At 54.5% G+C, this 25,902-nt stretch overlaps 1 protein-coding gene across 4 annotated transcripts in view; it reads left to right on the top strand.

Annotated features, from left to right (window-relative positions):
• The window catches only part of SEPTIN9 (septin 9), a 134,216-nt gene that overhangs the window by 22,670 nt on the left and 85,644 nt on the right, over positions 1–25,902 (top strand). Inside the window, exon 2 of one of the 4 annotated variants that reach the window (XM_066200839.1) lies at positions 2,982–3,038. The exons of 1 other annotated variant lie outside the window; for it this stretch is intronic. In XM_066200839.1, the coding sequence (XP_066056936.1) occupies positions 2,982–3,038 (57 nt within the window). Of the gene's footprint in view, positions 1–2,981; positions 3,039–12,790; positions 13,545–13,990; positions 14,047–25,902 lie in introns of those variants that run through there. 2 more of the 4 variants (XM_066200837.1, XM_066200836.1) reach the window with 2 other exon arrangements.

Here is a 25,902-nt window from a genome sequence, read left to right as displayed (position 1 = left end):
TGCCAGATCTTCTCTCCTTGCCTTGCCAGGCTGCCAGCTTTCCCTGCTGTTTATCTGCTTTCCAGGACTGTGTCTGGATCCTCCCTCTGTGGAGGGGCATCACAGATAGAAAGCTTGGCTCAGACTCTGCAGCTCTCCCTCCTCTGTCTAGATTTTCTGTTGAGGTATTTGGCTGCCGGGTTGAAACATAAAACGTTATGTTTGCCCAATGCTATTTGTTCTTTACAGGTCTCCACTGATCGTTAATTATCGCCGTGTTCTCTATTTAGGAAAAGAGGGGGTTTTTTTGGTCATTAACTCCACCATTTCTAAGAATTGAAGTTAAGTCAAGTCTGCATCTTGCTGTGGGCCCTGCTTTTGCAAGATCATGCCATTTCCTAGTTTGCTCCTCATTTTCCCTTTGTCTGAGAGGGGACGAGCAGCATTATTATGTGTTATTAATGTTGTTAACAGGCAGTGAAGGCACAGCCGTCAGAAAAACCTCCTCCTAAACACAGAGCAAACCAACTCAGCTCGTCCAGCCCTTTGCAAGAAAGGGTGTGAACGGTAATTCCAGCTCCCCGGAGAAAACCTGGGAGACAGGGCACACAAACAAACCCTCAGCAAGGCTTGCACAAAAGCCACAGGCTCAGCCGGGCCATGGATGCTCCCGTGGCTGTGCTGGATGCTCCGAGTGCTGTGTGTGTTTTTCCACTGCAGTCGTTGCTGAGGGGAATAAAGCCCATTTCCTATAAGTGATCCTGCCCAAGCTTGTAAGCTCCTCGTTGGGCTTCCGTCCTGCCCCGCCGCAGACTGAATGGCGGCTTTGAACATGAAAGGCTGCGCTAACCAGCTCAGCATGGCTGCACATCTGCATTCCTCAGCCTGCCACCCATCAGGGGTGCCTTTCTCTGGGGTTTTTTTGGGCAGTTCTGAAAGCTGGATTTCAACACTGCACCTTGCCTGCACACAGGGAGCTCAGAGGTGGTGTCTCTCTGCTCGGAGCAGGGCTGGGATGTGACTGCTCCTGTAGCCTGGCTCGAGAGGAGCTGTTTAAAAATCTGCTCAGCGGTGGAAATACGGCTTTTCATTCTTGCTAGTGTCCAAAGAAGCAGAAAGCATTTAGAGAGGAGAAAAGAACTGAGAAAAAAAAAAAAAGATTCAGGGGCTGGGTTTAATAGCAAAAATATGTTTAAAATTCAAAATGCTGGTTACAAGGCACAAGTTCCCAGAAGCTTCAGCCCTTGTCCTGCTGTCCGTGATGGAGAGTGAGGCTGGGTGATGGGTGTAGCACCAGTGCAGGTAAAGCTCTGGAGCAGACAGGCTGGCTGTTCCCGTGTGTGGGTGGACAGTCCTGGCTCTATTTTTGCCTCTCTGGGGGACAGCCCTGGGTGGTGCTGCCCATGGGTTCTCCCTGGGTCGCCCTTTCCCAGGACCAGCCCTGTGGCTCAACCACATCACGTTGTAGGCACAGAGGCTTTTTATGTTGGAAAAGGAAAGGGAGAGAGCAAACACACGTGTGTATATATATATACACACACACAGGCACAGGGTTCTGAGCGTGAAATGCTTTTTCCATGTCCAGCTGCCAGGCAGCTCTTTTCCCTTCCCTCCCTCTATCCCAGGCTTTACTGCTATGAAAGTTTTCCCTGCCTTTTTTCTATATATATCTATTTCTTTTAAAATGCATTTTATTTTCCTTGTACAATGCACTCTTTCAGCTGACAAGGTTTGTCAGGTTGTGACTCGGTTACAAATCACAGTTTAGAGCTGTTCTGCATCTTAAATTGATGCTGGTTTTTTTAATCCCTTTGCTTCTTGTCCAACAGATCTGGTGGATGGTGAGAAGACAGTTTAAATAATCCAGTTGAATGACATCACCGCCCTCAAATCCTGGGGGTTTCTTACCTGTTTGCAGGTAGAAACCCTGCCCCAAGGTGTCTGTGTGCTGAGGCAGGGTTTGGAATGAGCTGAGGAGTTGCTGTGGCTTGGCAGCTCCAGCTTGTGGGGCCTGAGATGATGGACACTGACCTGGAGCTGGTGTCCACCCTGGACACCATCCTGCTCCTCCAGCAGGACCCCCCAGAGGCTGGGGAGCTACCAGACCTTCCGAGAATGTCCATACCATAACATCTGGGGGGATTCCAGGACACAGCATCCCACCTGAGGTGGTTCACTGCATTTGCTGTGGCCACTCTTGTTGAGGCGAAAAGCCAGAAGCTGAGGCACAATTCCATGTACAGTTTCAATGGGCTGTGTTTTAACTAAACGGGAATTTTGGGGGTTTTAGGGAGAATTCAGGTTCTTGCTGAGTGGGAAGCACGTGCTGGGGCAATCATCGTTTTACAAAGGGGCAGCTGGGACGGCAGAGGAATTACACAAGCTGATGATGAATTAGAGATGTTGTTGTAGTCTGCAGGTGCCGCTGGCTTGCCTGGAGTCTGGGAAGCAGGCAGGCACCTGGGAATTCCTGAGGACTCTCTGAAGTGGGTGTGGAATTTGAGGTGCATCCCCTGCTCCACGTCTCTGACCCCACACATGATGTGTTCCCTGGATGCGGGTGCAATCCATCCAGAGGAGTCTCTGTAAGTGCGGGACTCCTGCAAATCCTTGAATTCCTGTGCTCTCCTCTCCCAGCAAGGAAATCTGTCTCAGGAAGTGCTGCACTTCTCTCTAGGATAAAACTGGAGTGAGAGATGAAAGTGAATGTCCCACATAACGATTTCTAAAGTCCCCTCTGGTGTTCCTGGAAACCCTAAATACATTTGTGGGTCTTGTGTGTTTAAATAACAATGTTTGACATCTTCAGGGAAAGGTGGATGTCTCTCCTCAGGTGTTTTTTGGTTAAAACAACGTGCAGCTCTCCCTGGATCTGAGAGGTGGTTGTACCAAGCAGATTCCTGACAGAACTGTGCCTTGCCAGCTGTAGAGTGATAGCAGGGAGGTCACTCCACACGCCATATTCACGTGGACTCCTTATTCCAACCTTCTTCTTGCTTTAGGGATCACCCGGACCTCCAGCGGGAGACTTCGGAGGCTCAGCGACCAGACAAGTCCCAGTAAGTGTGTGAATTTTCTCTCTTTGAAACCTCCTCATCCAATTCAAAAGCAAATGGAAAGAAAAAAAAAATAAAATAGAGGGAATGCAGGAGGTGACACTCAGAAATCACGTGTTCTGCCATGGTTTGAAAGGCAAAGCTTGCTGCTGATGAATGCAGAGCTCTCTGTGCTGGAGAAAGAAAGTAGTACCTCTAAAAAACAAAGTGAGGTGTATATATATATTTATTTTTTTTAAAAAAAAAAGTCCCAACAAACTATGAAAAGAGAGAGAGAATATAAAATATTCCTCACTGTATAATGGGTCCAGAGACAATAATTAGCAAGCTCCAACCCAATTCAGCACAGGGCAGAGAAAGCAGGAGTGGCCTGTGGTTGAAATCCACTTTGGTCCTTAGCAGCTCCTTTGGACCCTCCTTAGCTATTATTTTTTATTGGATGTGCAGATTTATGGATTATAAGCGCTTGTAGCTAAATTTACAGCCCTAATTTCAGCTTAATGTTTTGGAAGCCGCTTCTGATTCAGAAGGAAGCAGGTGGGAGGGTTTGTTTTTCTTGCAAAAGGTGTTTCCCAGCCTCAGGAAAGCAGTAGCAGAATTCCCAGTGCTTGTGAGTACCTGGGGCCGTGTGCTCTGTTTGTTTGTGTGTGACGCCTGCTGGGGCTGCCCAGGGACTGTCCCTGGTGCCTGTCTGCAAGTGAAAAGTGTCTCTGTTCTCATCTAAAATACTCCAAGGGAAGCCGAGGCAGCTCAGATCTGGGCTTTTCCTTCTGGCAGCCCCTTTTGCTGGCTGTATTTGCCCCTCTGAGGAGCCTGTGCTGCTGCTCCTTGGCTCAAACCCCCGTGGGAAGCTGTGTGTCTCCGTATCGAGGTGCTTTGGACTCCCCAGACACGATTCTTCATTAGCAGGTTCTTTGTTGCCACTGAAACCTTCCCCCGTTGTTTCCTTCTGTGATATCACAGAATCCCAGAAGGGTTTGGGTTGGAAGGGACCTTGGAGGTCATCTGATTCCAGCCCGGATCACCTCCCCTCGCCATTGCTGCCTCATTTTCTCTGCTGCCTGTCCCCCCAAACCCCACTCACCTCCTCATCACCCTGTTCTGACCACACTTAGTTCAGGTTTTGTCCTCTCCTGTCCCCTTGGTCTCTCTGTCACTCAGTTGCTCCCTCCGGGCTCGATTCGCTGTTCCAATCCGTCTCCTCAGCCCTCATATCCTGCCTCAGCTCCCAGCTGGGCTTATCAAAACAGCGCTTCCCAGCTTTTCCCTCGGCGTGGGTGGCAGCAGAAAGCCACCCTGGGGGTGCCTTCCTGGAGCGGTGACTTCAGCGCTGTGCTGGAAGCAGCCAGCAGCACGTGTGGGATGGGGATTAGTCACGGATGTCAGCTTGGACGCGCACTTGGGCGCCCCGGGAGCTGGGACACTGCCTGCCTGGCCCATCCTCAGCCCTGCTCCCCAGCACAGGGACACCTGGGTGTGGCACAGCTCAGGGTGACAGGGCTGTGACACTGTCCTGCTGCTGGCATACACAGCTCCACAACCTCACACCCTCCCCACAATCAGTGGGAGGGTGGAATTAAGGTCAGAGCAGGCCACTGCACCCCAGACTGACGTCAAGTGGCGGCAAGAATGCACCGAGTGATCATTTCTGGGGAGTCTCGGTGTTGTGTGAGTGTCAAAGCTTCACGGCAGCAAGAGGCCAGAAGGACCGAGCTGCAGTTTAGAGCTGATGCTTCAGAAGTCGGCCACCAGCGCAGAGCTGGCAGTTTTGGACTGAAGTGTGTGTTTATCTTGTGCATACGCACAAACAAAGCTGCTGCCTCAGCCCTGGCACCGCCTGCTCTCATGTACAGACATCCGAGGACAGAAGGGGGAATTGGTGCAGCTCCAAAGGGAGCCGGGGTGTAGGGAATCCACATTGACAGACACAGCACATTTGTTCAAGCTTGTTTTCCTTAGACTCTAATTATATACTTTTCCACTTTTCTGGTGAGAGACCTTGTAAATTTTAATTTTTTTTTTTTCCAAGTTAAAAAATCAAATGAGCAGTTCAGTCCTTCAGTTTACATCGCAGTAAATATTTACGACTCCATATAACTGCAGCTCAATTTCCCCTTGTTTCAGGTCCAAATTTTCCCCTCTGCACATCTGGCCTTGCACCCAGAAGCTTTTATTCCTGTAGAAGATAAATTGGGGTTGGGATGACTGAGCAGTGGTTGCAAGTGAAGCGTTGCAGGAGGGGCTCGGTTGCTTTGGGCTCCTTGCCACCCTAAACAAAGAAAAGGGGTGACGTGAATTTCCATAGCAACCAACTCCTGGCATCCAGAGAGCTCCACAGGCATCCAAGTGTTGCCTTGGGGTGTGCAGTGAGGGTAGGAACCTGCAGAACTTGAGCTCTTTTGGAAACTGCACTCTGTGACTCCAATGTTCTTGTCCTTCTGGAAGTGGTTGTGTGGCACTGGCATCCAGCAGTGCTCGGTGGGCAGCAGTTCCAGGGATTTGGGGCTGGTTTTGTTCAAACCTGTTGGGTAGTCTCAGGTAAATGCCTGAGGTGGGATTCAAAAGGCCCTCTCCAGCTCTCCTGGAGCCCTCTCAGGCACTGGAAGGGGCTCTGAGGTCTCCCTGGAGCCTTCTCTGGGTCACCCCCAGCTCTCCCAGCCTCCAGAGCAGAGGGAGCAGCCCTCTGGAGCGCCCAGCCCTTGGAGCATCTCCATGGTCTCCTCTGGACTCTCTCCTGCTCCTCACATCCTCCCTGTGTTGATGGCCCCAGAGCTGGAGGCAGCTCTGCAGGAAGGGGTCTCAGGAGGGTGGAATAGCGGGGCAGAATCCCCTCCCTGCACCTGCTGCTCACAGTTCTTGCCCTCCAGCCCAGGACACGTTTGGCTCTCCGGGCCAGCAGTGCACCTCACTGGGTTTTATGGAGCTTCTCATCAGCCAACACCCCCAAATCCTCCCCAGGAACAGTCCAGATCCCTTCTCTGCCCAGCCTGTGCTTGGGATTGCCCTGACCCCGGTGCAGGACACTGCCCTCGGCCCTGCTGAACTTCCTGGGGGTCACATGGGCCCACCCAGCCTCTCCAGGTCCCTCTGGATGATCCCATCCCTCCAGTCGGCTGCACGAGTCAGGAATGGAGTGTCAGGGAGGTTACTCCCACTTCATTTTCCTACAACTGTACCTGGCGAATTTGAAGGAGAGAAATATTTGCTGACATTCGCCGTGTGGAGCGGGCCTGTGTTCACAGCTCAGCCACAGAACAGCCCAGAGCTGTTGGAGTGGAAGGAATGGAGATCGTGTTCCTCTTGGGCAGCCAGCTGTGCTCTGTACTTTGATTCGTTTCCAGCCTACAACTCAGTTTTTGCTAAAGAGGAAGGAACTTCCCTGGCAAGGGTAACACAGGGAGAGGGTCCGTGAAGAGGTAGAGCTTACGGATTTAGCTAAACCAGCATATTTTCCCCGTGTAGGTGAACCCAGGGAGGACGATGCCTTCCAGCTGTGTTTCGGCAGCTCTGCTCTGGCCCAGTGCTCTTTGCGGCTCAGGTGCTTTGTTCACGAGAGGTCCCAAAGGGGTGGGAGGGGAGCAGGTGCCTCAGCTTTCCTGTTTGAGCCTTTGTGTGGCTGTGAGGCTGCCTGGAGCAGGGGCAGCCTGCCAGGGCCGGGGCAGGCAGGGCTTTTCCATCCAAAAAGGGAGAGCGCAGCGGCCCCGCTTCTGCCTCGTCAGCAGCTGGCTGGGGATCAGCCACAACTTGTCTCGGCGCTTTTTGGAAGTGCAGGGCATAATTTGGAGAGGCAGGAAGTCCAGGCCAGCTCTCTGGGTTGTGTTGAAAGGGGCACTCACTGGGACCTTTGCTGGGACAGCTTGTCTTGTACTGCCTGAGGGCTTCTCTTGGGTAGAAACGGGGGGGGCTCCCATCCAGATGTTGTTTGCACCTGCTCAAGCCCCTCGTTCACCCAGCATGTTGATGGTGGTAGCTGGGCCAGGAGCCACAGTGGGTGGACCAGTGTGGGCTGGGGATACAGGAGGACGGAGATGGAGGTGCGGGAGAAGTGAGGTGGCTCAAAGCTGCCAATTGTGGTTTGAGCCTGTGAGCTTCTGCTCAGGGCACAAGCTTTAGCACCCCACTTACCCTGATGTGACTGCACTGCCACACTGCCCAGGGCACCCAGGAGGTCTCTGGTACCTGGGATTAACAAAAATAAAAAATATTATAGTCTTACTTGGAAATTCCGACAAGGTAATTCTTGTCTTATTTGGTTCTTCCCTGATCAAGCCTTGCGTTTTCCCTTTAATAGTTATGGACGTTCCTGTTTCATAGCTTGGGAAAACGGAGCAGCAGAGAACCTGAGAGCTGTGCCTTGAGCACTGCCTGTGAGCCCAGGGATCCTTCCCCGTGGACACTGAAATGGAAAGATGTGAGGCCAGGTGGGTGGAAGAGCTGAACACACCCAGCTGTGGGCAGAGTTTAAATTGGCATCATCGCTTCCATGGGGACAGCAGGAATTCAGCAGGGTCCACTAATTTGGATTGCTCAGAATTCACGGTGGATACGACAACAGATCTCGCTGTTTCCATGCCTTGACTTAGTACCTTGCCCTGAGGATCATCTCTTCTCTTTGTGCCTGGAGCCTGTGAGAGGACAAGTCCAGAAACTGGTTTCTGTGAGGCTGTGGGTTAACCAGAGCAGTGGAGATAAACAAAAGGAATGTCAGGAGCCGGGGGCTCCCCACTGGAGCGTGCATGATGGCTGTTACATAAGCAAATTCAGAGTGCTATAAAAACCATTAGGTGTGTGAGGGGTTTTTCCTCAGGGGAGTGCTGTCAGAACTGTCACACGTCTGCAGCTCAGACGTGGGCACTGCCACTCACAGCACAGCCCTCCACGTGTCAGTGTGAGCAAACTGAGGCTGGGAACCTCCTGTAAACCTTGGTCCAGCTCTTCAGCTTGTTCTGCATCTGTCCGTAGCTTCCTGCTGGCATCCTGGGATCCAGGCTGGGAGTGCAGCACTCCGGGTCCAGCTGGAATCTGGGGGGATGCACAACGTGCTCTGCCATGTCAGCATCTCTTTGGTGCGTGGTGAAATGTCCTCGAGGGACCAGGGGTGGTTTAGATTGGATATCAGGAAAAATTTCTTCACTGGGACGGTGGTCTGGCATTGGAACAGGCTGCCCAAGGAAATGTGGAATTACCATCCCTGGAAATGTTCAGAAGTCGTGTGGGTGTGGCACTCGAGGACATGGTTTGGTGGTGAGCTCTGCGGTGCTGGGCTAATGGGTGGACTCAGTGAACTCCCGGAGTTCTTTTCCAGCCCTAATTCTGCTGTGATTCTGCGTTTGGAGCACAGAGGTGCCTTTCACTGCGGTGGGGCAGCTGAGGGGTTAACTGCAGCCCGTGGTTGCAGCCTCATGGCTCTGGATGTGTCCTTAGATGAGGTCACACGGATTTCTACGGGCAGCCTCTATTCCCTTTTGTTTGAGGCACCAAACCGGTCACCCCAGCTGTGCAGCTCTCCTGCCAGAGCGTCCCCATGCACCACCCGCTCCCCTCGGGCTCCCTGGGGACAAACCCTCGCTTGACACGTGTCCCTTCATCACACACGGCCTTTCTCCTCACCAGGGCAAAGCAGCAGAGGGTGCAGCTTGGTCACCAGCCAGCCTGGAGAGTCCCCTCTGCAGGCACAGCTCTGCAGGTGATCCCAGCTCTGGGCAGCGAGAAGTTAAAGCAGCAAGGCTGCTCCCAGCTCAGGTGCCTGGTGCCTGCAGGGACACACACAGGGGACTTGTGTAATGCTGTCATGTGGACTCTGAGCTGCCTGGCACAGTCCTGCGGGGCTCCCACGTGCTCCCAGCAGAGCTGGGTGCTGCTCGCAGGGAGGGAGGCAGCCAGCGTGGGTGCCTGAGCGCACAGCTGAGGAATTCCAGGGTAGTGCTGGGTGCCCCGGGCTGTGAGCTGGTGAGGGGATGTGCTGGGTGCTGGCTGCTCGTCCCGTTCCCTTAGAACACCTCTTGTCCATCTCCAGTCTCTTGTGTGATCCCACTGAGTTCCCAAAGGCTGCTGAACACTACAGCTGTCCTGGAGCCCCTTTAGGCCCTGGAAGGGGCTCTGAGGTTTCCCTGGAGCCTTCTCCTCTCCAGGTGAGCACCCCCAGCTCTCCCAGCCTGGCTCCAGAGCAGAGGGGCTCCAGCCCTCGTGGTCTCTTTGTGGTTTCCTCAGGACTCTCTCCAGCAAGTCCATGTCTTCCTGATGTTGAGGACCCCAGAGTTGCGCACAGTGACCCAGCTGGGGTCTCACCAAAGCTGAACAAGAGGAGCAAATTCAGCAGTGCCCCATGGAGCTCTGCCTTCCCCAGCAGGGAATGACCGCAGACCCTCGGGTGTGGAGAGACACCCCAACCCACCCTGTTTGGGGCTCTCCAGGAGGGTCAAGAGGGCAAGACTAATGGGAGGGAGGGGTCCAGGAAGGAAAACACCAGCAGAGGATTGTGGAAGAGTTAATATTTATCTGAAACTCCTTCTGCTCTCCCAGGAGGGTGAGGAGTGTCCAGCCCTGCCTCGCCTCTCGCTCTGCCCTGCCAGCTGCTGTTAATTCTTCAGCACAGGAGTGTTGAAGAGTCGGCAGAGGTTTTTGGAGCAAATAGTCCGTGGAGGCTCAGATCCTCTCGTTGCTGGCTGGGTCCAGCCTGGGGGTAAAAGCCACAGAGGGGATATAATGGAGTAACACTTGATTGAGTTGGACCACTTGATTGGACCTGCGTTTCCTCATGTGAAAATGCTTCACTAAACATAATTTGATTTAGGAATGCTGCGCTCTGCTGCACTGTCCTCCCTCTGTGCTTTCCTCCCAGATACCCAGTGCTGCAGATAGCTGAGATAACCCATAAAAGAACCAGCTGAATCCCCATTTTTCCTGCCTCTCCAGGCCCTGGAGGCCTTTGGCTGCTCTGGCTGCTTCCTGCACCTTTCCCAGCACAGCCTGAACCTCTGATCCCTGAGTGGACTTGCAGCGTTCATCCTCTCCAGCTCAGGGCTGGGGCTATGGGGTGATAGCTGGTGGAAGTGCTCAGCCGTGACTGAGGGACTGCACTGAACCAGGCAGGAAAGAAAACAGCTCTTGTGTCAGATGAAATGCCCCAGGAACGTAATCCCAGCATAAAACTGGAGAGGCAGACGAGGAACAAGATCTCCCTGAATACCTGCAGGTGTGTGTGCCACTGCAGTGGCTGGGGACGGTGGCAACAGTCCTGAACCTCTCCTGGCTGCCCCCTGGGCTCTGTGCCATGGCCACAGCCCCTGCTTTTCCCTGTGTTCGTGCACAAAGAGCAGCTCCTGGCTTGGCCAAGGGCTGGGTGAGCCTGGCAGAGGTGAGTGAGGAGAGAAGGCTCCAGCTGAGCCTGACTGAGCAGGGCTTGCTCCACTTTCCTTTCAGGGATTTCCTTCCTTGCTTTCTCTGCACCTGGCAGTGCTTCCTGCTGGCAGTGTCCAAACCTCGTGTTCACCCTGTGCCAGCCCCATGAGCTCCTGTTTTGCATCTGATCACTGTTTGCATGTGGAATTTGGGGTCGTTTCTGCAGCAGATAGCAGAGGTTTCCTTAAAGTTGCTCCTGCCCCCTCCCTCTCCTTGTGGCTTTCCCAAAAGTTAGCCCTGAGGGGTTTGAACCCCAAGAAGGCAGGGGAGAGAGTTCTCTGTCCTCTTCCTAAAATCTGGGTGTGCTTGACTTCCCCACACCCTTTAGCAGTACTTCTACAAAATGGAATATCTATTTCCTTTCTCTGCATACACTTGTGCAGTGCACAGACCACTGAACATCCATTTGAACAGACACTTGAGAAGCTTCTCAAAAACGAAATAAAATGGGGAATTCCCAGCCCTGGAACATGAGGGTCACTGGAAACACACCTCTGGAGGGAACAAACCCCAGTGTTGACATCACCAGCACAGGGTGATGTCACAGACACCCCATTATTTGCCTTTTAGTGCTCTGTGAGCGCTGCTTCAGAGCCACATGGCTGCACCTTTAAAGTGAATCCATTTAAATTTGCATGAGCACTCCAGGTCTGAATGAGAGCAGCTACCTGGAGGTTTTGTGCATTGCAAGTTCAATTGCATTAACCAGGGCTTGGGTTCGCTTCCCTGAGTGCCTCCTGGTGATCTGCCCTGCAAGGAACGGTGCCTTTATCCTTCCCAGCCACCTGGGGCTCGATGGGTTAAAGTCTGGAGGATAAAATGCGTGCTGCCCCACATCCCTTCTTCCTTTCCATTCACCTTCTTCCTTTCTCCATCCTTCCCCGGGGTTTTTCCCTTCCTCTCCAGCCTCGGGAGCTGGGCCATGAGGCCGCTTGCTGGAGGCAGTGCAGTGGGGTTTGTGCTCCACGGGGCTCTGCAGCTCCCCCGTGTCCTTTGCTTTGTGTTCAGCACCTTTGAGGTCTGGGGCAGGAAGCGTGGTTCGAGCCCGTCAATGGGAAAACATTGCTTATTGTCCCCTCCAGTGCCTTGGGCTCTGGCAGCGGGAGCACGCAGAGCTCTGCTAGCAAACAGCGAGTGAAGAGGATCTGGGAAGGAATCTGAACTCCTTTGCCCAGGGGATAACGTGATGGGGGGAGAGAGAGGAATTAGAAACTTCCCGAAGGACTGGGCTGTCCCTGGGCTGCCTCCCTGCTGCCTGTGGGGTGTGCAGGGCTGGCTGCTGGCTCTGGGGCTGGGCTGACCCCACAGCTGGGCGCTGCCTCTGCTCCTCCCTCTGCTTTGGGGATGCTGGTGCTGCATCTGCTGCTGAACGGGACAAATCCTCAATGAATGTAAGCCCAGGCTGTCCAAAGGGTTCAGCAGTGCCAGGATGTTGGCGTTTTAGAAACTTAGAATTTGGTATTTTGGTGTATAGTGATCCATATGAGTCAAGATGGAGGGTTTGGGGTGTTGTCTTTCCAGAACCATCACACCTGGAGTTTTTCCTTGTTGGTTTATTCAGCCAGCTGGGCAATAAATAACCTGTCCTTCCGCCCATGGCATGAGAGCAGTGCCAGGCTGTGTCACAGCCGTCACTCTTGGGGTTTTCCGTGTGAACCTGGGAGTTTTTTTGGGTCAAGAACTGTCACTTGGACCATGCTGATCGCACAGGGGTGCTGTCAGCACACCTGGCCTGCGGAGCAGCTGTGCCTTCCCTCCCAGCATCGCCTTGGCAGGGGCGTTGAGCCATTTCTTTGCCAGCTCTGGGGATGGAGGCTGTGCCCTTGCATCCCGCTGGGTGATTATCGACAGGAATCAGTGCGGGATGGCTGGGGAGAGCCGTGCAGGGTGTTCGGGCAGTGGGAGGGTGGTTATCGATAAGGAATCAGTGCCGGATGGCTCGGGAGGGTGTTTGGGCAGCGGGCAGCCCCCGCTGGAGGTGCTCTCACCGTGTCCCCGCCGCCTGCCCGGGCCGGCGGCCAAGTGGAAGTTTCCGTGTGGGCCAGCCCATCTCTGCAGCCTCACATCCCTCCGGGCACAGAGCATCGGGCACCGAGGCTCTGCAAGGGCTGCTCTGCTCCCTCTGCTCCCGCCCGGGCGTCACACGGAGGGAAAACCTCTCAAATCCCACCTTCAACTCCCGGGGAGAACTCCTGCCCGGGGCAGAGATTTTCCCTGTCGCTTCTGGCAGGCTCGGGAATCCTGCAGCTGGCTGCCTCGCCGTGGGGAGGAGGGACAAACGGTGCCAGGGTCGGCGGGGAAGCCCCCGAGGGGCTGCAGGACCAGGGAGCGTGTGCCGGACTTGGGAACAGCAGCAGCAGCAGCAGCAGCAGCCCGTGATGCTGAGCCTGGAATGAAGTCAGCCTTCATCAGCCGAATAGTTTATGCATGAATCGAAACTTCAGACCTGGCAAAAGGCGGGGAGGAGAGAGCGTGCAGGATCTGCGCTCTTTTAAAATGCTGGAGCCAAAGGAAGGAGGAGGGGATAGAGGAAATAGCAGGAAAATAAGACCGGGGAAGTGGGGAGAGATTTGAGAAGCTGGATGAGTTGTTCGCTCTGTTGTTGTGAGGAGCCAAGTTCCTTAAGCATCTCCTGGTGGATATTAAGAGGGAGCTGTGGAGGCTGTAGCGTTCCCCTGGACACTCGCACGCTGTAGCTTTAAGACTTTTACAGAGGACTCGGGATTTCCAGTTTTTCCTGCGCCTGCTGGAGTATTTCAGGGAGTTACAGGATTTTTCGGGTCATGTACCCCCTTTTCCTTTCTTCTTCCTCCTTTCTCTTTCTCTCTCGCTCTTCTTTTTCATTTCAAAGAGACAAAGCTACTTCAGTTTGGAGCACAAACATATGATCAGCACATGGAAATGTGGTAATTTGGATGCATTCATGATTGCAACAGATTGAAGAAATTAGACCAGACAAAGAGCTTTTTTTGGAAGAAGAGGAGGAGGAGGCAAGGCAAGGAGGGAGGGAGAGTGGGGGAAAGAAGGGGACGCCACCGAAAAAAGGGACGGCCGTGACACGCGGATGCTAAATATATCCCGTAGTAATGGAGAGGGACCGGATTTCAGGTAGGCTATTGATCTTTTAATATGTTATATTCTGCCCCTGCCCTTCTACCATTCCAGCAGCTTCTGTAGTTTGAGAAGAGGAACAGCCCCGCTCCGGGTGGATTTCAGCCGATTCCTTTATTTATTTCCCTTTTTTTTTTTTTTTCCCCCCCTGTAATGCTTCCCTTCTGCATTTCTTCTTTCTTTTTTTTTTTTCCCCTTCTTTTTTTTTTCTTTTTTCTTTTTTTTTTTTTTTCCATCCTCCTGAGCCCTCGAGACAGACGGTGATTCCAGCAGAAGCCGGGAGGGGGGCGAAGGGGGGGGAAGCAAAGAGGGGAAGAAGAAACTGCTCTCTAGGTCTGGATTTCATTTGAGCCCCTCTCTCTCCCCCCCCTCCGCTCCCATGTGCCGCACGGCGCGGGGGGATGAATGCTGAGCCTGTTAGCTCAGAGCTGCGAGCCGGGGAGAGAGAGGCAGGAAAATCGCCGAGCTCTTGGCATGGAGACGCGGTTCTGCTCTGAAGGTTGGCTCCTGGCTCTGTGTGTGTGTGTGTGTGTTGTGGTGGAGCTTTTCCCGCTTTCCCGAGGTATCCTCCCTGGATTTTTTGCCCTCCCATCCCTCCTGGCTGGGCAGGAGCTGCCTGCGTGTTCCAGGGCTTGGTCCCTGCTTTATGCTGAGCTTCACTTTGCTGGCCGTGCCTGGAGGGGGGCAGGCAGAGCAGGGAATATCTCCATTTAATTCCCCAGTCCTCCCGCAATTCCCGCCCAGTGGTGCATGTCTGAGTGGTTCCAAGAACTGCTCCCAGCTCCCTGGAGCTGCTGGCGGGTGGCTGTGGCTGTTCCTGGCGGCAGGGATGGGGGACAAGGCTGCGAGCTGTCCCCTCTGTGTGTGCCTGAGCAGGGTGACCAGGGGACAGGCTGAGTGCTGTCCCCTCTGTGTGTGCCTGAGCAGGGTGACCAGGGGACAGGCTGAGTGCTGTCCCCTCTGTGTGTGCCTGAGCAGGGTGACCAGGATAAGACAATTGAGGGGGGGTGTCTGTGCCCAATCTGGCGGATCCGGTGGGTTTTTCCCCTCCCGGCCAGCCCATGGCACAGCTCAGCTCAGCCTCCTGCGGCACCGGGCCTCTTGTCCTGGGCGTTCCCCGCCGGCAGCCGGGCATCGGCGCTGGGAGGGAAACCACAGGGAGCAGAGGAAGCGCTCAAGCCAGGGTGGAGCGAAGCTGTGGCCTGAGGAAGGCTGCTCCCACGGCTGGCCTGCTCCAGACCCACCGTGGCCCGTGCAGGGATGTGCTGAGAGCACCCCTGGATAAGGATTTACCTGCAGCAGCATCCCGCGCTCCCTCCTCGGTGTGGCACCTTCCCATCCCTCCGTCCCTCTCTCTTGCCTGTGCTTTCTGCTCTGGCCTGAGCCACTTCAAAGCATTCCTGAGAGCTGCTTGTAACTCAGAGCCTGGTGGGTGTTTCAGCAGCCCGGGGCTTTGGGCTGGAGAGCCTGTGCCACTGGGCAGGGACATGCAGGACAGGAGGGGGTGACACGGGGGTTTGATCCTGTCCGTGGTGCAGTGCTGGCTCCAATTCCTCCTCACTGAGGTGCTGGGCACCTCTGCAAAGGGTCGCTGGGGAGGAAGGGGACTCCCTAATGATGTGATCCAGGGTTTTTTTTGTTCTGAAGGAGCACCAAAGGCGGGGATCTCTGGACCCTCAGGCAAGGAGCACGGAGCCCTGGAGCCCGGGCTGGCTGTCACTGCTCCCAGGGTGGGCAGGGACAGCCCAGAGCATCTTTGTGCAAAGGTGCAGGAGCTCTTGCTAATGCCCTGGAGCAACGTTTGCAAACCAATATCCAAGAGCATCTGTGTGTTTCACTGACCTGGAACTGGCTTTTCCATGGGTGGCTCAGAGGTGGCCGAGCTGTGGGCAGGGGTGCAGGGAGGGCTCGTGGCTGTGCCTGGTGACCTGGACCAGGTGTACCTAAGAGTGGTGTGTGCCTTCAGCTGAGGAGGTTGCCAGGATGATGAGCACAACCGCTCTGCCCTCACTCAGACGCTGTGTGGGACCTTGGAACCATGCCGACCATCCTAGTGGTGTTGTTACACGTGACTTTGGCATGAAATATGGGATGGGGAAATAGGTGGCCTGAAATTCTGATCTCTGATCTGCTCCACAGGCCCCTGCTTGAAGGGGTCAGCACAGGCAGGGAAAGCTGCTCAGCTGGGGCAGCGGAAGGAATGATAAACCACGTGTGGCAAAACTGTTCTTGAAGAGATTCTGGGCACAGAAGTGACAAATAGTGGTCGGAATGGATGACTTTAGGTGTCTTTTCCGACCTAAGTGGTTCTGTGATTCTGATACCACCAGGTTGTGCCGCTGACTCCCAGATCCATGGCCCAGTGTGGATGCCCAGGGAGAGCTGCTCAGCTCATCCTGGTGCTGCTGAGGTGCTCTGAGGGTCCCAGGGGGCCGTGGGCTGGAGGAGAGGAGCGAGGAGCAGGGCTCAGTCACAGCCAGCAGGACGGCTGGGCCCTGGCTTTGGTGACTAACTGAGGGATGATCTGGATGAAAGCAGATCCGTGCCACGCTGGGGGCCATGTCCCAGTCGCTGCTCCGGCCCTGAACATGCTTTTAATTAGTCCTCGGCTGTGGGTGGGAAGAGCTGACTCCTGAGCTGAGTGTGGGGCTGCTGGATGGGATCAGGGCACTCCAGGGCGGGTGGGAACTGGGCCTGGCCTCCTCTTTGAGGTCTGCTTTCCCACAGCTGCTGGGCTGGGCATGTCCCCTGGGCTGTCCTCTGCCCAGGGAGAGCTCGGGCTTTGCTCCCAGAGCCGTGTCCCTGACCCAGGGTCCCTTCCCAGGGGATGACAAACACCTCGAGCTTCAGGGGAAGGCGTGGAAGGTGCGAGGTGAGGCTGTAGGTCTGTGCCAGGCTCACTGCCAGCTGTGGGGCAGCGAGCGGCTGCCTGCTCTGAAACAAGGTGCCAGTCTCGGGTGGTGCCCGTGGGTGCCGGCAGAGGAAACACCATCTCACAGAACCTGTTTGTCCCTTCCGATCCAGTTAACTCATTTCTCACACATTTCTGAAAGCTATGAGAGCATGAGAAGCACTAGGTCTAAATGGATTTGTTTCCGGGCATGCCTCTGCTCTGGTTTTGGGGCCGGGAGCTGTGCTCTGGGCTCTGTCCCTCCGTGCCAGGTTGCGCTGGTGGCAGTGGCCTGGAGATGGCTCTCCTGTCTTTCCCTAGCGGCTGCTCCCTGTGACTAGCTCGGGTCTCTCTACAAAACTTTAATTGTTAATGCCGCGGGGCCTCTGGCTTCTCCTTAAAAGAAAAGGAAGGGTCTGCAGCTCCCTGAGCAGGGAGGATTTGGTTACTGCCGTGGTGGGGTGAGAGGACGGCTGCAGCCGTGATGGGAAAGGATGTCCGCTCTCCCCGTGGAATCATCCGTGTCACCGTTGAAATGGCACCGGGGAAGCTCATTTCAAGAGTGACCAGATGATGATGAGTGTGTGATCGTAACACCCGACTGCAGTGAGTGGCATGCGTTAGGCAGAGCCAGGCGTGGGGGCTGTGGGTGCACAGAGGGAAGGCAAAGGGTTCATTAACCCGTCGCTGATCACTCGGGATCTTTCAGTTACACCCACTACAGGCATGTTGATGTGTAATATTCTTAGTTTGACGTGGTTTTATCCATCGTCCTGAGCAGCAGGGACACAGCCCCTGATTGCAGCGTGTGGCTTGCAGGATCACAACAAAACATCTTTGATATTCTCAGAGCTGCCTGGGGAAGCACCAAAAGCCTGGACTGAGAAAGTGGGAAAGAGAGCAGGGGGTGCTGTCTGTGATTGCTGGAGGTGTGAGGGGATGTACTTGCTCCTTCAGTTTTTTAAAGAAAAGTTAATCTTCCAAAGGTGTGTGTCAGGGCAGAGGGGTTGAGGTGGCTTCTGATGGCTTCAGCTATTTTTCCTGTCCCAGGTGTCCCTGTTACTCCCAGAAAATAGCAGACAAAAGCCTGACATGTCTCTTTTTAGTGGTTTCTCACAGCCATACGCCTTATTTGCCAGACATTTTCCTTTTTCCTCTGGCTTGCAGCACACCACATGTGGGACTCCAGGCTGTGTGTTTACAGTCTGCACGGTTCCATCTCCTGTCAGATGCCAGCCCTGGCACTCAGGGACACCTTCCCGTGTGTCCTTAGCCCTCTGTGTGCTGTCAGTGTCCCACTGCTGGTGTCCCTGCCTGGTGCTGACCCCTGTCTCTTGCTGCAGCGTGTGATGCCCTGTAAAACCCGCCTGTACCTTCACTCTCCCTGTTCCATAGCAACCTGTCGTGGCTGCAGGTTCTGGCTCAGTGAACAGGAGCTCCCTGCAGTGTCTCTCAGGGAAGGCTCTGGGTTTTTTGGGGGCTCTGGAGCTGCCTCTGCAGGCTCTGTGTCTGCAGAGAGCTCCGTGCTGCTCCCAGCCCCCTTGGCTGCCGCTCCCGCCTGGCCAGCGGACTCATTCCTGCAGTTGTCTGAGGCATGTCAAGGTATGAAGCATTATCCATTTCCTGATGTCTGCTCTGAAATCTGCTGGAAATTCTGCTCATCTCCATTAAATATGGTCCCGCTGTGGGGCACAACTCATCTCTGGCCTGACAGAGCAGGTAACTGCTCCTCTGAACTTGGCCAACCCCAGGGCTTGGAGCTCCTTTGCGGATTTTTGCTTTGCTGGATGACTTGGAGCCTCCCAGCAAGGCGATTCCCATGCTGCTGGGGTGAGGGAGGACATTTCTCATGCGAGTCAGGGCTCTTCCAAGGTCCAGCATACCATAATGCTGAGTAGAAGCGAGTACGTAGTTAGGGAAGTATGTCTGGGTCAACACATGTCTTGTGTTGCCTTAATGATCTCAGAAGCACAGTATCTGTGTCCTGTTGGCTTTTCCATGCAGTACTTGCAGCTGTAGCTCGTGGACAGAGGGATTTGCTAGAGAGCAGTGGCTGCCCCGTGCTGTGTTGGGCTCAGGGCTCCGTGGCGTCACGCGCTCCACATTAGGAGCAGTATTGTAGCTGAGAAAATGTAGGGAAAATTCCTTGCTCTGCCTCTGATGTTCTGTCAGTCCTCAGTAAAAGGTGTTTGTGCTGCCATTCCCCTTTGATTTTGGGTGAGGAGCTGGTGTTTGGGTCTCTGCTCAGTGAAGGAGTTGCAGAATTGCAGCTGGGAGCTTGGAGCAGTTCTGACACTGCAGTGAGGAGAGTCCCTAACACAGGGTTGTGAGCGGGATCTGGAGCTGTTCCATGTGGGCTGTCAGTGCTTGGTGCCTGCTCTGGACTGCTGATGGAGACAGCATCCTTTATGTGTGTGCTCAACTAATATCCATGGATCTTCACCCATTTTAAGGAAGTTTCTTGGGCTCTGTCCATTGCTTCTTCCCAGCAGTGTCTGTTTGCATGGGGCAGCTTCTCCCTTCCTAAGCACCAACACTGAAAATTTAATTCCCCCATGGCTGAGCAGGACATGGCCCTCCCTGTCCTCCGGCACTTCAGGCTGCTGTGGTTAAACCGATTTATCCTGTACCCAGGTGCTGCTCCCCTGCCATGGGACAGCTGTGAGCCTGCGCTGCAGGACGGAGCTGCTGTTTGAGTGCAGGTGAAGTGAAATAGCCCTTCAGTGTGAGGTTTAACAGAGTTTTGGGTTGCTGATGCCAAGAGTGTTGTTAGAGACTTATAAACAGCTCTGGACTGTGGCTTGGGGGGAGAACGGGCAGGGGTTTACAGGTGAATAAAGTGCATTAGTTTTACAAGCAAATAATCACACAATAAATCTGAGAGTGTATTTTTTTTTTTCGGGGAGTGACAGCCCAGGTTGGAAAGGATGCCAAAAGATCACCTGGCCCAGCCTTTTGTGGGAAAAGGGAGCCTAAATAAGATTATCTAGCACAGTGCTCAGTTACATCCTGAAAACCTCTAGCAGTGGGGACTCCACCATGTCCCTGGGGAGCTTGTTCCAGTGACTGATTGTTCTCCCTGTAAAAAACGTCTTTCTTGTGTCAAAACAAAGATTTTTGTCCAGGGAGAGTTTCTGCTTTAGCTGGGAGAAAAAGAAAGAAGGGAAAAAGCCCTGCAGGTAACAGCTGTGTCGGGCAGACACGTCTTGGTGTGGGTGAGGCTGGTTTTGGCACCTGGGTCTGGGATTTTGCCCCTGTGATGCTGCTGACTGAGGGAGGTCCTGTGCTCCTGAGGTTCTGGCCTTTAGGTTTGAGCAGGCCCCTGTCTGAGGTGGGGGAGCAGCAGGGTCCTGTGTGAGGGTTTTTTATCTCTGCACCTTCCTCAGGAGCCCCTGGGGCTGCCTGGCCCATGAGCTGCTGTAGCTGCCTCTCCCCAGGCTGCAAGCAAAGAACTTTCCAGACCTTCTCATCTGAGTGGTGCTGGAAATGCAAAGCACTGTGCTGCCCTGACCTGGGGGGAATCAAGGCTTGGGAGGCTCATCCCAGCCCAGGGCGGTGCTGTCCTGCCCAGGGGGGGTTTGTGGATCTCTGTCACTGCTGCCGCTGTGACACTGCTGCAGGGACCCCAGCTCTGCTCGGAGGGTTTGGGTGATGGTTGCTGTGAGTGTAGCTGGAGGCAAGGTCCTGAGGACTTTCACAGAAGCGCTGTGATGTCTCTTTACAGGGTGACTTGTAAAGAGTCGATTGCCTGGGGCTGCGCAGGACATCAGCCTCAGATCTCCCATTTCCCAGTCCAGAGAGCTGTTTCCTTGACTACACCGCGTGTAAAGGAGTGCAAAGAGGCTTTTCCCACTGCTTCAGCTGACCTTTTCAAACCTACACCCTGTAAGGAACATCCCAAAACCCCTTGCTGCGTTTTTAGCACATACGTGGTGGGGGATCCCTGCATGAGAAACCCCTCGGTTGGCTTCACTGCCCACCGGGATGCCTCTAGGAAATCTGTCCCATCTCAGGTGACTGAGATGCCTGGGCTGACCCTCTGGGGCTGATGCCTTAAGCTTTTAGCTTTTCTATTTTTCAGATCCTGTACTGCATTAGTGTATAACTGAACTCCATATAGAGGGTTAGTAGATTCTCTTCACATTTTTGCCAGGCAAAGCAATCCTTCCAGGCCTGAGAACCAAGGTCACCATCACAGCCTCAGGTCTGTATAAACAAAAGTGAATTGGGGGGAGGAAACTAGGGGAATTTGACTTCATTACCTGAAGCTGTAATTGGGCAATTAACCCCTGATATGCAAATGGACCAACTTATAATTGTCTGAAAAACTCATGACCATCGTCCATCTTGGGTGTTGCCTCTGGGAGGCTTTTTGGCTGCCCAAGGTGTATCTATTGAAGACCTTTAATAAATACCCACTTAAATACCCGCTTTATCCTCTGAACTCTGCCTAGCCTGTGTTCTAGGTGGCCACGCCAAGGCACCGGGGTCACCCTGCCCTTCAGCAGCTGCATCCCACTCTCCTGGCCGCTGCTTTCCAGCGGAGGGCGGAGGTGTCAGCATCCCCGGAGGCTCCGGCCGTCATCGCCTTGACTCACGGCTCTGTCACTGCCGCTGACTCACCCCCATGCCCAGGGATGTGCCGGGGCTGGCAGCGAGGGGCCAGGGGCCAGGCGGGGGCGACAGCCCGTGGGGCACGGGTATGCAGTGAGGGACACGGGGACCGAGGGTGGGACACTGATCCCGAGTGCGGGACACTGATCCCGAGTGCGGGACAGGGATCCCGAGTGCGGGACACTGATCCCGAGTGCGGGACACGGATCCCGAGTGCGGGACACTGATCCCGAGTGCGGGACAGGGATCCCGAGTGCGGGACACTGATCCCGAGTGTGGGACACTGATCCCGAGTGCGGGACAGGGATCCCGAGTGCGGGACACTGATCCCGAGTGCGGGACAGGGATCCCGAGTGCGGGACACTGATCCCGAGTGCGGGACAGGGATCCCGAGTGCGGGACACTGATCCCGAGTGTGGGACACTGATCCCGAGTGCGGGACAGGGATCCCGAGTGCGGGACACTGATCCCGAGTGCGGGACAGGGATCCCGAGTGTGGGACACTGATCCCGAGTGCGGGACAGGGATCCCGAGTGCGGACACTGATCCCGAGTGCAGAACACGGATCCCGAGTGCGGGACAGGGATCCCGAGTGCGGGACACTGATCCCGAGTGCAGAACACGGATCCCGAGTGCGGGACAGGGATCCCGAGTGCGGGACACTGATCCCGAGTGCGGGACACGGATCCCGAGTGCGGGACACTGATCCCGAATGCGGGACACGGATCCCGAGTGTGGGACAGGGATCCCGAGTGCGGGACACGGATCCCGAGTGCGGGACACGGATCCCGAGTGTGGGACACTGATCCCGAGTGCGGGACAGGGATCCCGAGTGCGGGACACTGATCCCGAGTGTGGGACACTGATCCCGAGTGCGGGACAGGGATCCCGAGTGCGGGACACTGATCCCGAGTGCGGGACACTGATCCCGAGTGCGGAACACGGATCCCGAGTGCGGAACAGGGATCCCAAATACAAGACATGGATCCCGAGTGCGGGACGGGGATCCCGAGTGTGGGACACTGATCCTCAGTGCAGGACACGGATCCCGAGTGCGGGACAGGGATCCCGAGTGCGGGACACTGATCCTCAGTGCGGGACAGGGATCCCGAGTGCGGGACACTGATCCCGAGTGCGGGACACTGATCCCGAGTGTGGGACACTGATCCCGAGTGCGGGACACGGGTCCCGAGTGCGGGACAGGGACGCGCGGCCGCGGGAAGCGGTGGTGAGGCGCTCTGGGGGCTGTAGGTGCCCCGGGGCTGGAGGGATGAGGTGGGCACTGCCTCGTTCCCTGCCCAGCCCCCGGGGGCTGCGAGGGCTGCCTGCAATCCCTGCTCCAGCCTCCTTCCAGCCTCCCCCGGCCCACATCTGCATCGCTTCTCCCCTGCCCCAGAGATGTCCCTTCACCCTCTAGGTGTCCACTTGAATTTCACCTCTGACAGGTTGTGTCTGGCTGTAAAAAGCAAATAACTGCAGAGGTTTAGAACCGAGGACAGTAAATTCTGATTTATGTCCTTAAAGGGAGAGATTTTATTTAGTAAAATGGAGAATATTTATCACTACGGTGCTAAAAGCATCGGGGTGCCCCTCTCCTAAAAGCGTCAGGGTTCTCCTCTCCTGAACAGATTTGCTTTTTGGCACAGCTTTTATTTACCTGCGAGTCAGGATTTGAGTGGCAGCAGGAGGGAATGATCTCGTGGCACTTTAAAGCGGGGCTGTTGGAGTCCTCTTCCTGCTCTTCCCCTGAATGGCCCTTGCGTAAATCATTTCACACGTGTGCTCTCACTTCCTAGATGGAAAATGAGGTGGATATTTCCGCTTCTCCTTGGCACTTCAGGATCTGCTGCGAGGCAGCTGCGAGGGGGTTGTGGTGATAAAGCTGGGAATTTGGCCCTGGGATGTGTCAGCACCCCCAGGCAGGGCTGGGATGAGGTTCCCTCCGGGCTGTGGGCAGTGATTGATGCGAATTTGAGATGTGGGGCTGGGGTGGTGGTGGACATCAGGCCGGAGATAGGAGTTGTTCCCACTGGATCTGTCTCTGTGGGCCAAAGAGCAAGGAGAGGATGGGATTTATTCCCTGCTGGCAGTGCCCATTCCTCAGGCACAGGCAGAACCTCCTCTGGAGAGATGCTGGTGCTGTTCACAGCTGCAGCACCACCAAGGGGCTGATGAGTCCCTTGCCTGCCCCTCTCATCAGCAACAGCCGTCTGATCTCCTGTGTTCAAACCTGGTCATCCCTTCCCTGCTGTTTTCTGCTGAAATATTTAAACTTTGCCGTCTCTTTCCCTGGAAATGAGGAGGGTCCTGTAGGGGCCTCCCATTTCTCCCAGTTCTCCCTCTCTAACCCTGAAATATTTAAGTTTTGCTTAATTGTTTTCTTTCCCCTTGTGGCTTTTCTTGGCTGTGTAGAGTGACAAGCCTGGAGCTGCCACTCCAGGAACACTCACCAAGAGGGTTTGTGTTTAATTGTTCACAGATTTATCAAGATAGAGGCAAAACAGGCAACCTTGAAAGCAGATAAGCTGTTGGGCCATGAAGAGGGCTTCAGCACCTAAAATATTTCCCACTTCTCCCCTTTCTTGCATTCTTTGATCCAGTCAAGTGGAGAACTGGTCAAACCTGACTTTAGCTGCCTGAAAAGCCCTGGTTGATCTCTGTATTGACAGCTGCTCCTCAGGGGATGGAGCCTGGTTGGAAACCACCGAGGTTGGTGGGCTGTTGGTTGTTTTGGGGTGTTCTATTTTTTATTTTTTTTTCCAGAAAATATGAGAAGTTCCCAGTGGGTGGAGAGGGAAAGTGAACTATGAAATTGTGAGACTCGTGCTCGCTGTTGAAACACACCCTGGGGAAGGCATATTCTCCATAAACAGCAGTGTTGGCCACGGACCAGGAAACCCTTCCCTCCCCGCTCCCCTCTGCAGCAGAGCCCGGTGCTGTAGGCGGTGTTTCCATCCAGAATTGCTGCTCCTGGATCTTTTTATTGCACCTCTTCAGCCCTTGAGACACCCACTGGAGAAGCCTGTTGAAGTGCAGGTTCTCCTCCTCCAAAGGGGCTCTCTCCCCTTTGTTTGTTCCAGTACCTGATGTTACCGGTGTTCCAGTGACTGTTTGCTGCAGTAACTGGTGTTACTGGTGTTCCAGTGACTGTTTGCTGCAGTAACTGGTGTCACTGGTGTTCCAGTGACTGTTTGCTGCAGTAACTGGTGTCACTGGTGTTCCAGTGACTGTTTGCTGCAGTAACTGGTGGTACTGGTGTTCCAGTGACTGTTTGCTGCAGTAACTGGTGTCACTGGTGTTCCAGTGACTGTTTGCTGCAGTAACTGGTGGTACTGGTGTTCCAGTGACTGTTTGCTGCAGTAACTGGTGGTACTGGTGTTCCAGTGACTGTTTGCTGCAGTAACTGGTGGTACTGGTGTTCCAGTGAGTGTTTGCTGCAGTAACTGGTGGTACTGGTGTTCCAGTGAGTGTTTGCTGCAGTAACTGGTGGTACTGGTGTTCCAGTGAGTGTTTGCTGCAGTAACTGGTGGTACTGGTGTTCCAGTGAGTGTTTGCTGCAGTAACTGGTGGTACTGATCTTGCCCTGCTCAAGGGCAGCAGGTGACAGCCAGAGGCACAAGGGGTGGAGGAAGGGGATATTTGACAGTAGGTGATGCAGAGCTGGTTTGGTCTTGGGGGCTGAAGGGCTGCCAGAGAGCTGTGGAGTCACTGAAGTGCTGCAGGCCTGCAGGAAGAAAAGGTGTTTTGGAGAAAAGGGCCTCAGAGGCAGCAGGAGGGGTATCAGGAGGGTTTGAGTAGCAAGGGTGGGGTCTCAGCCTGAGCCCTCCCTCTCCTGGCTGCTTGCCTTCCTCCCCCTCCTCTCTCTGTGTGCAGTTTCCCAGTGCAGGCCAGCAGAGACCCGAGCCCTGCTCTGTCTCTGGTAAAGCTCAGGTTTGCCCGCTCGCCCAGGATTTGCTCCTCTGCCAGAGCCTGCGTGTGCTCCATCCCTAGCAGTGTTCAAGGCCGGGTTGGACAGGGCTTGGGATAGTGGAAGGTATCCCTGCCCATGGCAGAGGGGCTGAAACAAGATGATCTTTAAGGTCCCTTCAGCCCAAACCATTTTGTGATTCTGTGATAACAAGAAAAAGTTTATTTTGCTGCTTGTTGCTCACAGAGAGACGTGAATCCGAACAACGGGCCGACAGCAGGGCACCCATTTTTCTGCGCTGAAGGATTCACCCTGCAGCACTAATTATCCATCAAACCTGAGCCTTTTCTCTGCCAGCTCCCTCTCGTACAAGGCTGCAGGTTGTTTTGGTGGCTGTCAGTGCCCTCTTTCTGCTGGGAGCCCCTCTGTGCCCCAGCAGCAGTGAACATTGCCCAGCATAAATCTTGGGAAATCCGGTTCTGTGTTGGACATGCTGTTCAAAGGCACCTTGGCAGTGACAGGACATTCTGCTCACAGATTTCCCCACGAAGTAAAAAGTTGTAGCTGTTGACATAGGAGCGCATCTGAAGCGTCAGCTTTTCCTGTCAAACTCCACTGTGCTGGCTTCAAACGCAGTGTGAACCCAAGGATAGCTTCAGGGGGCAGAGGTTGCCTGAACTCTGGCAGAAGTTCACGTTGTGTTTTGAGCTGAAATTCAGGTTGCTGCTTCTCCCTGCATCCCTTCAGGTGGTGGTGCACAATCTTCCTGCAGCTGGGAAGGGCCGGCAGAAGCAGGACTGTTCCCTAATTGCCTCTGGCCACCTGGGAGAAGCTGTTTGAGTTAATTGGACTGTCTCTCATGCTTTCTTCTCTGCTTAAAGATGAAATAGGAATTGCATTGAACTGTGGAGGTCAGCGGTGTCTGGGGACGTGTAGAGCGTGGT

Source organism: Chamaea fasciata, unplaced genomic scaffold, assembly GCF_029207755.1.
Source record: "Chamaea fasciata isolate MVZ Bird 193981 ecotype frontalis unplaced genomic scaffold, bChaFas1.0.hap1 SCAF_19, whole genome shotgun sequence".
Lineage (NCBI taxonomy): Eukaryota > Metazoa > Chordata > Aves > Passeriformes > Sylviidae > Chamaea > Chamaea fasciata.
Note: the sequence above shows the minus strand (reverse complement) of the source record. Positions and strands in the feature narration are given on the sequence as shown.